The sequence below is a fragment of the Bos mutus genome, chromosome 8, assembly GCF_027580195.1.
Source record: "Bos mutus isolate GX-2022 chromosome 8, NWIPB_WYAK_1.1, whole genome shotgun sequence".
NCBI classification, from domain to species: Eukaryota; Metazoa; Chordata; class Mammalia; order Artiodactyla; family Bovidae; genus Bos; species Bos mutus.
In genome coordinates, this window is record NC_091624.1 from 11,300,005 (window position 1) to 11,312,645 (window position 12,641).

Here is a 12,641-nt window from a genome sequence, read left to right on the forward strand (position 1 = left end):
TATCGAGCCCATCTTTGCATGAAATGTTCCCTTGGTATCTCTAATTTTCTTGAAATCTGTAGTCTTCAGGAAGCCATTCGGTAGCCATTCACGAAGTTTCTATCCAAAAGTACAAGATTTATTCAAGTTAAGTATTTTGAATGCTTATTTTCATAATACAGTTTTCAGAAAGTCTTTAATCTTTCATATAGAGAATAATTTGTCAAAGTTGCATATTCAATACAGTAGAATTTCCTTGTTTCCTCCTTAATTAAATTATGATTCCCTATATGCTTATATATGCCTTTCCATTTTTAAATTGTTATATTTATCAAGTCTTTATAACCTTTTTTGGGTCATCTAGATGAGTAGTTCTTTAGGTTTTTAGATTTCACAGTCTAATAAAATTTTGAATTAATTTTGAGCAATGTGTTAATTTTGCAAAGTTAGGACATCAAGAGGAAAAAAGCCACTGTTGTCTACAGTTTTCATTTTAGCACCAAAAAAAGTAGAAAGAAAATACTTTCCAGGTAAAATAAGCTCTCTTAAGAAAATCAAGACATATGTTGTTGATCTCTTTGTAGTGGACATTACATCTAGCATTTAAATATTAATGTTGCTGCTGCTGCTAAATCGCTTCAGTCGTGTCCAACTCTCTGGGACCCCATAGACGGCAGCCCATCAGGCTCCTCTGTCCCTGGGATTCTCCAGGCAAGAATACTGGAGTGGGTTGCCATTTCCTTCTCCAATGCATCCATGCATGCTAAGTCGCTTCAGTCGTGTCCGACTCTGTGCGACCCTATGGACAGCAGCCCCCAGGCTTCTCTGTCCATAGGATTCTCTAAGCAAGAATACTGGAGTGGGTTGCCATTTCCTTCTCCAAAAGAAAAGGATGAGCAGTATCTTATTAAAGATGGTATTCTTATACAAATCAAGTTCCCAAATGTGTTTCATACCAGTGTCCTGAATATTGGAGGAATAAAAGAAAGACCTCACATTTAGATGAAAACAAATGATCTGGAACTGGTTGCTAATATGTTACCAAACAAAAACTAGTTACCTCATTAGAATGATTCTCTAACAAGAGAACCAAAGGCAGAGAAAATATGCTAACATTGCAAAGAATCCTGCATTTAGGTTATATATGAGGATGAGTGGCTTAAATGAGAAGGTTGCTTAATTTGGGGTTAGATATTGTGAGATCTTTTTGACATCTCTAGACATAGGCTGGATTATAAACTGTATATCTTGCTGTGATATAATTTAATTTTCCAAATACTCATACTACAATTTCCAAGTACTGTTGTTATACTCATTTTATAGGAAATGAATATAAGGCTCAGTTATATCAGAACAAGATGTCTGATTTTGTAGGCCATGCTTTTAACATAGCAGAGACTTTTATAACACAGAAGAACTAAAAACTTGAATTGGTTATGTATATACTTCTTGATAAAAAGTTTGTCACGATTGGTTTTTATTTGATAGTGCAGTTCAGGTTCAAGTAGCTTGTGTAGGTATTCATTTTATTTCACACGTGGTTTTGCAGAGATTATGAACACCTCAGTTAAAGAAATAACCTTCTTAATGTTCATTCATTTATTTTGGATTATTCTGGATAAACTTCTAAAAGCCTTTGCTCCTTAGGATGGTTTTCTAGTCTTTTAACACCTTATGCTGGTTAAGAATGTACAAGGTTGTGATATTTTTGTCTAGCCATCTAGGCTTACAGAGAGGGGAAGTGCAAAAAGGCACTTTATACTTTTCCAGGAGGTGATAGTTTAGCATTTAATTTAGTGACAGTATTATCACTATAATACTGTATACTGACAGTATAATCCTCATAAATCTGCATATATTCTGAAAATTTATTGTCATCATCAAGTTGCTTAGTTTTTTTTCTAGGGATGGTAACACACTTTGAGATTTTTGTGATTAAAAAGTTACCTTTAAACTTAAGTTTGAATAATGCTCTTTTCACTTCCTAGCTGTGTACAAAAATTATTTAATCTCTGATCTGTTAAATCTCTTAATCTCTTCCATCTGTTAAAGTTAATAAGATGTAATTTAATGTATTTTTATATGTCAACTCCAGTGAGGCAGTGTAAATGAAAACAGCATGAAAAGTAGAAATTAAGGATCTTTTTAAGTAGTTGGAAGCTTGTCAGGGTTTTTAGAACAGGATAATGACATGACATATACATTTAGGATGATAAGATGTTAGATCTTAGTGGAAGTGGAGGGAGTGAGACTAGAGGAAGGCAGAGTAGAAGTTATCGTAGATCATAGGGATCATAGGTGAGGTGACATTGAGAGTCGAGATGAAAGTGGAATCAGTTATTTTGGAGGGAAAAATCAGTGTTTCATGATGATTCATGAGGAAGGAGAAGGAATCTTTTTGACTCCCAGAAATTAAATACATGATTTCCAATAAGTATTTGTTGATTATTTTCCACACACTGTCCTAGGCATTTGCTATATACAGGCACAGACCTGTAAGGACCTCTTGGAATTGATAGTATTGGTAGGATGTTGCCTGCATTCATGAACATAGAGAATTTGGGAGCAAGTGCTAGTTTTGGTATTAAGTCAACCTGTTTACCTGTAAGCAAGTGGTGTTCTCTGCCATAGGAACGGGTACAAAATATTGCCAAGACTTTTATGTGGTCCTCATGAAATTTGTTTATTTAGGGTCACAGACATATGACTGTTTTTTTAGTGTTTTAGAAATTTTTCTAGTATTTAGAAAAATGGTAATCTCAGGTGTTTGGAAAGATTATATTTTTCTTCTAATAGTGCTAAGTATGGTGAAGTGAGGTCGCTCAGTCATGTCCGACCCTTTGCGACCCCGTGGACTGTAGCCCACCAGGCTCCTCTGTCCATGGGATTCTCCAGGCAAGAATACTGGAGTGGGTTGCCATGCATTGCTCCAGGGGATCTTCCCGACCCAGGGATCGAACCCAGGTCTCCCACATTGCAGGCAGATGCTTTAACCTCTGCTGCTGCTGCTGCTGCTAAGTTGCTTCCGACTTCCGTGGGATTTTCCAGGCAAGAATACTGGAGTGGGTTGCCATTTCCTTGAGCCAGTATTAAAAAAACAACACTATAATGAAACTTTGGCTTTTAGATAATTTGCATTTAGTCTTACGTGGTGCTATTTCTGGGGAAGAAAAAAACCTTCCTGAATCTTATGTACATAAATTTGACTACTTGTTACAGGCTTGTCAATTCTAGTTACTGTCAGTGTTAAAACATAAGCTTTAAATAAAATTTGGCTATAAACTGGCATACTGGATTACAACAGTGGTTCTCATACTTTAGGTTGCTTCAGAATCGTCTAGAGAGCTTGTAAAAACACAGGTTGCTGGGATGTTTCTGATTCAGTAGGTCTGAAATAGGGCTTAAAATTTGCATTTCCAAAAGGTAATGATACTTACGTTAAGAGCTGCCTATTATATCATAAAGAATAGGATTATCCTAAGGAAATCACAGTTTAGCTTCTGAAAGTACTTTAAAAAGTGAATTGGCAAAAATTGTATAATGCCTGAGAAATAAACTTACTTTCATAAATGTGCATCTCAAATTTAAATCCTTGTAGGGTGTGATAAACATGAAATTTTTATTACCATCTATCCTAAAAATTTTTATTCTGTTTAATTAGTAACAGGACAAACTAGAAAAGCATCTTTTAAGATACATTGAAGATAATATAAGTATTGTTTTCTATTCATAACAAATAGTTTCCCATTTAGAGGTTTTTGGTACCTCAACATATGTAATTCATATCCAGCACTTTTGCTTGAAGTTAAAAATCCAAGTTCAGTTTTAAAAAAAATACACCTGCAGTGAAAAATTTTAAAAAACCCACTCATTGAAAAGTGGATGGTTTTGTTTTCAACTGTCTTCTACTCTTCTCCCATCAGCCCCGTAGTTCCTGAATTTCAAAACCTGAAACGCTTGGAAGATCAAATGTGATGATATGGTTAATGTAGTATGTCAACCCAAATTAGTTTCAGTAATTAAAAAACAAATCTTGTATTTTTTAGCTAATGGGAATGACAACAAGAAATTTAAAGGAGATAGACCTCTCTGTTCGCCTTCCCGTGTTCTCCATCTTCGCAAAATTCCAAGTGATGTCACCGAAGCAGAGGTCATATCATTAGGTCTACCGTTTGGCAAAGTAACTAATCTTTTGATGTTGAAAGGAAAAAGCCAGGTATGTAAGTTTTAAAGATTGACCCACAATTATTATTTCTGGGTGTTAGTGAAAAAAAAAAACAAAACACTTTGTTTTTAAGGGAATGCCCTGGTAGTCCAGTGGTTAGGACTCTGTGCTTTCACTGCCAAGCGTGCAGGCTCAATCCCTGCTGGGGGAACTAAGATCCTGCAAAGTGCCGCCAAAATTTAAAAAATGAAAGCTTTTTATTTTCTTGAACTTTTTTTCTAAATTTTATTCTATTTACATAGCTTTTAAAAATAGAACTTTTTAATGACAGGAAGCAATAAATAAAAATATTATATAGGAAACAGGATTCTCTCTTATTTATTATCTTGACCAAACATATTTTACATTCTTAATTACAAAATGGTTTATGAAAATATCCTGTGATTATCAGAAGAGATCAGATTGTTTACCATCCAAGATTGGATAATGATGTCTGATTCAGACCCCTATCTTTAGTAAACTATTTATTTAAATTAACAGCCTTGTTTAAGGTAGTTGAGGTTGTTAAGAACTGGAGAAGTTAAATAGTATGTCTTAGTATTCAGTCCTTGTGTTTATACATTTTTCTTACATCTTTTAGAGGTAGTGTAGGCACTTGGATCTTAATTTTCTTTACAGATGCCACTATTGAGACTAGTATGGTTCGCAGAGTTTGAAAAGAGCCAACACAACCACGTCTAATGGCTGTCTGATGTCTAACAGGCACGTGTTACATACTTATTATGTTTCATGTAGTATATCCTATATCTTATGTCAAATAACTGAGAGGCAGCAGGCAGTGTCACAGTTTCCTTTGTTTCTGCTATTGGTTCTAGGTTTATATTTTTCTGTAGTGCTGATTGCTGTTAATTGCTTGTCTTTTGATCCTAAATCCTGTTCAGAAAATACCTTGTTAGTAATTTACTTCAGCAAGAGATTCTGATGTGAGTCACTATAGTAGTACTTGTCGGCATAATCATTCCATGGTTCTTGGGAGTGTTGAGGATAGAGTAAGGGTTATTTTCACCAGCCTTTCTGTGGGTAGTGATTTTTTATTTTCTCTTCATCCTACATTATGGAGGTTGATCCTTGGCTGGATACTTTGGGAAAACATAAATAATTCTTTTACTGGACTCCATGTGGAAAATTTTATTTTTACATATGAATTTTTAGGTTGTATATACATATAGGAATGATTTCCTGACTAGAATCACAATATCCAAAGACATTGTTCAGCCTTTCCTTTGTGTGACGTTGCAGGAGTCTCAACATTTAGTAGGGAGTTTGCAGGAAGAGACTCTCCCCATATGGTGAATATTATTAGAATACAGTTTACAAATTCTTTGTTGAAAAGATGACTTTAAAAAACCAGATAGTTAAGAAATACTGCCATAGCTATTTTTGTTACCTTGATCATTTTTATCTACTTCTCTTAGAAATATTAGAAAAACTGTATTACTTATACAATTGGATAGCAGCTTTAAAGTGTATCACAGACATTTGTACCTTTTAAATACTGTAAATGACTTAAAATCTGTTTTATTCCTCGAAGATAGTGATTTGGATCATGAGTTCTTCCTGTACTTTAAATTGGAAGTGTTCTTAGAGGTAGTCAGGGCTCAGAACTGTTAGTATATGTTTTATCTTCTTAACCATTGAGACAGGGTGATAAAATCTGCCACCTTAAAGATCTGTAAGTATCCAATTCCTGTCACATAAGTTAATGGGAATCATGACAGTGAGGAGAAGCCATAAACAGAATAAGACATGAATACTAAGGAGCTTCTTCCATCTCAGTTCTTTTTAGTTTTCAAGTAGCTAATATCAGTACAGTGATTACCAATAGCCAAAAAAGGTCACTTGAATGACCCAAATCAAATCAATATTGACTTAATGTAGGATGTTCTCCCATTTCCCTAATTTGTACAATTGAGCCTTGGCACATGAATGTTCTAATTACATTCATAAAAAGGCAAAGGAGAACAGATCATTGGAGAAATTTTTAGGAAGAAACTGAACGCATCTATTTATAGTAGTGATGCACATACTTATTTTTGCTTTTTTAGTTGTTTCTAAATTTTAGAAGAAACAGAAGTAAGAAGACCAAAAACCACACAGAGTCATTTAATCAACTGTCAATTTCCCAATCCCAAATCCTTTATTGAACCCAACTTTTGTCAAATATGTTTTCAGTAACTATCAGTGATAGAGTTTGAAACGAAAGTCTTTTCATCCCCTTGAGGGTAATATGACTTCTGTTAAGAATGCATCAGTTTTAGATCAGCTAGAATGACAAAATAGTTCTTAGCTGCCTTTCAAAAACAGGAGCTTTCACTGTACTTTCTTGTGTTTATTGCAGGCTTTCTTAGAAATGGCTTCTGAGGAAGCTGCTGTTACTATGGTGAATTATTACACTCCTGTTACTCCTCACCTTCGAAGCCAGCCTGTTTTTATTCAGTATTCCAATCACAGAGAACTTAAGACTGACAATCTGCCTAATCAAGCTGTAAGTATTAATGTCATTTATAAAAATAGTTTTAAGAATACATGATATAATAACTAAGTTTCTATTTTTAAGTGGAAAAAAAATCATGTGTTTTTCTTCATCATGAGATGCTCTATTGATAAAGATTGTATATATAAATTCTTATCCAAAGACTCCAATAAGAAAGCACTGCCATTTGAAACTGTGTTTGAGGATATGGCCTTAGAAATGGCAGGCAATCAGTTTTCCCTTGAAACTGTTTCCATAAGCGGGGAAAAAGTACATTGTTAATGTCTCTTAAAATTTCAGATCTAAAGGAACTATGGAAGTCAGTCCTTTCTTTTTATAGAATATGTAACAAAGGCATTGAGAAGTTGAGTGGTGATCCTATTGTTATAATAAGAATTTATATAAATATGTTCATTATATGATTTTAACTCTCCAAGATAAATGTGGAATATAGAATATGAACATTTCTTACCATACTGAAACTTTTTTGTCTTTCCAGGTTGATTTTTTAAGTAGTTAAAATAGTAATTTGAAGTAATTTAAGGGTAGGAAAAATTTATCCATGAAGCAAGTACATTTTATTTTATTTATTTTTTTTTTAGCAAGTACATTTAAAAAAATAGGTTTTATATTATGCTGAGAGCATTGTTTGGCCCTGATAGTCTCACCCTAGGCAAAAGAACTCCTTCAGCTCTTTGTTTCTGTGTTGAAAGTCATTATAATACAAGCTGCTGAATTTAAATTATAGTTTTCCACATTTTTAAAAACAATGACATTTCCTGCATCCAATCCTTAACTTATTCTAAGACATATTAATGACATACAATAAATTATCTAAACTTGAGTAAATGAAATGTTAGATATTTTTAAATATATAAAATTTTTAAAGTAAAACATTGCCTTGTAAGTAGGATACATGCTTATGGTAAAACATTCAGACAATCCAGAAAAATAAAAAACAAAAGACAATCCAGCTACCTAGGTATAACTGATTAACATTTTGCAAACATTTTACTGTGTACCCTTCTCTATTCAGGTTTTGTCTATGTATGTAATTTTACACCAGTGGACTCCTAATGTTTTAAGAGCTATTATTTTTTCTCTACAGTAGGTCAGTGATGTTTCATGAGAAGAAATACACAATTACTTCATACTTTTTATTTTACTTTTTATTACGTCATCATTTTTAAATGATTGCATAATACTTGCTTCAAAAGGACAGCCATAATTTATCTAGTTTCTTGTTAATAGACATTGAGATTGTTTGCAATGTTATGCTTTTACAAATAGTACTATAGTAGCATTCTTATATATCTTGGCACAGTTGCGGCATTATCTTATAGTTTTTGTTTCTGGCAACAGAATTGCTGGTACTTAGCCTATGTATGTTTTATGTTTTGATATACATTGCAGTATTGCTTTCTGTAAAGATTATTTGCTGATTCAGGGTGCCACTGATAATATATGAGCAAGCGATTTTCCTGTCCATTTTTGTTAATATGATAGTTAACAAATTATATCTTATTATTTTACTTACTTTTATGTAATAACTTGTGACGTATTTACAGTGATTTCTGTTAATGCAGTTTTCCTCCCCATTTTTTCATTTGTGATAAAATACGTATATGAGATTTACCATTTTAATCATTTTTAAGTGTATGATTCAGTGGCATTCCCTGGTGGCTCAGACAGTAAAGAATTTGCCTGAAATGAAGGGGACTTAATTCACTCTCGGGTCGGGAAGATACTCTGGAGAAGCAAATGGCTACCCACTCCAGTAATCTTACCAGGAGAATTCCATGGAGAGAGGAGCTTGGTGGGCTACAGTCTGTGGGGTTGCAAAGAGTCAGAAATTACTAAGCTAGTGAATAACACTTCAGTGGCATTAAATACACTCACATTGCCCAACCTAGCACCACCATCCATCTCCAGGACTTTTTCCTCTTCCCAGACTGAAACTCTGTACCCATTAAATACTGACTCCTCATTTCCCCCTACCCCCACTGGCAGCTGCCATTCTGTTTTCCGTCTCTGGATTTTGTTTGCTAATTCAGTTTTTAAATTATTTTTATGTAAGAGTCAAGTCTCTTAAGTTGTGTTGTGATCTCTGACATGGGTACCATACTCATAAAAACCCAGTATAGCAAGATTAAAAAGTTTTTTCTACCTATATTTTCTTATACGTTAATGTTTTGGTTGTCTTTATTTTAGTGTTTAAATCTTTGTTAAGACTGTTTTGTGGGTGGAGAGGGAGGCTAGGGTCTTTCACTTACTCCACTGACCAGTTTCTCTTTTGTTGTGGTTGAGTAGCCCATGTATTATCCACTCATGTAAAACTTGTCCTTTGTCATGTTCTACTTTTCTTTCTGTACACAGGCTTTGCCTACTTAGAACATGCATAAATATACTTGTTAGACATGACTGCACATTTTGCTTGCGTGACCTCCATCTGCCCTCACGTGTGTGCTGCTCACGTGGTATGCAGTCTGTGTCTAATCTGGATTGCCTTTTGGATTCCGTTCTGTTCCGTTCCTGTTTCAGTGTCCCTGTGGCTTAACCTACTGTAGGGCAAAGCTCAATTCTTTCCCCTCTCTGTTGAGAAATTAAATGGATAATAGGTTTTGTTTATTTCTCAGGATATATTAGAATTATTTTGATAACTCCTAACACCCCCAAAACACAGTTGAATTGGGTTGATTTTATAGATTAATATGGAGATAGTTAACATATCTATATCGCTAACTAATCCTTTTGAGGAGGAAGTTATATTTTATTTCCTATCTCTCAGTAGAATTTTCAGTTCTCTTTTGTATAAGTCATGCAGTTTTGTCATTAGCGTGATTCCTAATTATGTTTAAGTCTTGAAGAAGAAACAAACAAGTTAATAAAACTCTTAAAGACTGGATTATTCTAAAGGGAAACGGTGAGAAATCCCAGTTGCTTGGCAACCAAAGCCAGCCCAAATGACCTAGTTTATTCTTAGATAGCCTTGATTTCTTCCCAGTACCCTTGCCATTTTGTTACTTTTGTCCATTTTTTGCATTGACTTTTGATAAAATAATGGTTTTCTTTTATTCAGAGTCCTACAGAAAAGCTGAAGTCAAAATTGAAGGTACCTGTTTACATACATATTAATGAGAGGTACCAGATGTTTTTTATTCTGACAGCCCTCAGAAGCTGATAAATTACTGTTTCATTCTCTTTTCTTCTCTGAATAGCAAGATATCCCAAAACATACTTATGGACATACTTAGCAGAGGGCCAGGTGAATATCAACTATTTCCCTCCCTTGCTTTAAACTAAAATTGGAGCTAAAAACTTTAGATGGTATTTTTGAGGTGCAGCATTTGAGAAATGGTTGTATTAGTAGCAGTCATTTTTGTATAGACAGTTTTTCTTGGTCTTGTAGGTAGAAATTTATAAATTTGCAAAATAATGACCACGGAAAATTTTTTCCTTAAAATATTTCCCCCAGAATCATCAAACTGAACATTTAAAGATCTGTGAATTTTGTTGTATATTCATTTCTATCTCAACTTTAGAAATACCTTCTTTATATTTTCTTCTACTGCTGCTGCTAAGTCACTTCAGTCGTGTCCAACTATGTGCAACCCCATAGACGGCAGCCCACCAGGCTCCCTCATCCTTGGGATTCTCCAGGCAAGAACGCTGGAGTGGGTTGCCATATTTTCTAGGCATATTTAAATTTTACATGAAGTATATATACGTTCCCAACCTCAATAAGTATTTGTTGGTTTTTCCATCACAATACTGCTATTTCCTTTACTACTAGTTAATGTAACCATTCCAGAGGGTTTGTGGCTGAAATGTTGAAAAATTATCTCCCATAATAAGAATTCTGCTGCCTTGTAATGTTTAGCATCAGATACACAGAAAATATGTCTTCTTTGTACCTGAACTGTCTCTTCATATTAAGAAGACATTTCTTTTTTTCTCCCCCTCCCTTTTCTTTTGTCCTCAGTGAAGCATGTCCCTCTACTTTTCATTTTCTTCCTTCAGTATTTTTGCCTAATTAAAAATTGAAACTAGAGTTACTTATTAAACAAATCTTTCTCAGATTTTTATTGTCAAAATAATTTTTTTTGCATGCCTGCTATGCGGAGACTTGTACTCAATGCTCTGTGAAGTACTAATGCGGAGTATATTGACAACTGTAGAATGATTAAAACAATATATACCATATCTTCTCATATTTCTGCAACATGATGTCTTTTATGCCAAAGAAGAAGGAGTGGAGGAAGAGAAACAGCAACAATAGCAACAATAACTGTAATATAGCAGTAGTAAGCATACATATAGAATTATTTAATAAAAAGAATTGATTGAATGATTGGTAGATAAGGAAGTAGAGTCAGTGAGGTTGGGAATTCCCTGGCGGTTCAGTGCTTAGGACTCCACACTTAGTACTAAGATCCCACAAGCCACACAGTGTAGCCAAAAAGGTTACATTTACTTTCAGTTATTCAGGCTTAGTTTTGATAGGATGATTAAATCTTGAATAATGGTTCCTTTTTCTCTCCTGATGTGAGAGAAAAAGGAACCATTACTCCACTGAGAGCCTCACTGTGTTGATGTTTTTTCCTGAACATTCTAAAGTTGTGAGTAACTGCTCGCTGGTTGTTCAGTAGGTTTAATATGGTAACTGCTCGCTTGTTGTTCTTTAGTCACTAAGTCGTGTCCAACTCTGTTGCGATCCTGTGGACTGTAGCCCGCCACGCTCCTCCATCCATGGGATTCCCCAGGCAAGAATACTGAAGTGTATTGCCATGCCCTCCTCCAGGGGATCTTCCCTGCCCAGGGATTGAACCCAAATCTCCTGCACTGGCATGTGAATTCTTTACCACTGAGCCACCTGGGAACCCCTCAGCTGCTAGCTAAATGTGAATAAATTTAAATAAATTAAAAATAAAAAATTCAGTTCCTCAGTTGCACTAGGTACATTTCAAGTGCTCACCAGCCACCAGTGACTAATATCCAATATATTGTAGATGTTGAATATTTTCATTATCACAGGAAATTCTATTGAACAGTGCTGTCTTCCATGTCTCTACTTAACCTTTCGTGTGTGTGTGTGTGTGTGTGCGCGCGCATGCGAGAGCAGTTGATACAGATACAATAACTACTTTAATGTTCTTGTTTGCTAATTCTAATCCCTGTGTTAATTGAGTCTTTTTTGAATGACCTCCAAACCTCATCATTGCCTATTTAAAGGCTTTAAGTGGGACTGTGAGCCAATTTTCAAATTTAAAAGCAGTACAACCCTGTTTTCCAAATAACATCTTCCTGGAGAGCCCAGTATAAAATAAGATAAACTGCTACGTGTGAAGCAGAATTGGGGTGCTCAGTATCACACACTTGACTTTACAGGCGCATATGTATTTAATGATATATTCAAATTATTCATATATTGTTCTCAGAGATGATTTGGAAACTGAACATTTGGCAGTTCGAGTATTACTTGATACATAAAAGTCTTTATATGGCATAAAAATGTTGTTAAACGGTTTAAAAAAGAGTTGTATGTAAGTACAAAAGTGGAAGTTGTTCAGTTATTAAGCATACAGAAAAGACTGCCACTTTTCAGAAAGACGTTTATTTTAATGTTATTTTTCATAACAAAATGTTAAAAAGCTAGTCATCCCACTTTTGAAAGGTGGTATAATAAATAGTAAACTAAAATTAAAGTCATGAAAACAAAATAAATGTTAATATAAAATAACAAAGAACTGTGACACAATACTATGATCTTTAAAATTTCAAGTGAATATAAGATGTAGAAATGAAAGAATCTGCATTAAAGTGGTGGGATGTTTTTTCATTTTTTGGCATAAACATTTTATTCATTATCACTATTGTTAGGAAATTATAAGTACAGAACACAAGATTGATTAAACTTGCATTTGATTTCACTAATTATTAGCTTAATTATCAACCATGCTTTTT

At 34.4% G+C, this 12,641-nt stretch overlaps 1 protein-coding gene across 6 annotated transcripts in view; it reads left to right on the forward strand.

Annotated features, from left to right (window-relative positions):
* Positions 1-12,641, forward strand: part of PTBP3 (polypyrimidine tract binding protein 3) — a 90,461-nt gene that overhangs the window by 38,898 nt on the left and 38,922 nt on the right. For 4 of the 6 annotated variants that reach the window (XM_070375104.1, XM_070375103.1, XM_070375105.1 and 1 more), the window contains 2 exons: positions 4,026-4,195; positions 6,543-6,689. In XM_070375104.1, coding sequence (XP_070231205.1) covers positions 4,026-4,195; positions 6,543-6,689 — 317 coding nt within the window. Of the gene's footprint in view, positions 1-4,025; positions 4,196-4,823; positions 4,907-6,542; positions 6,690-12,641 lie in introns of those variants that run through there. The other 2 variants (XM_070375107.1, XM_070375106.1) reach the window with 2 other exon arrangements.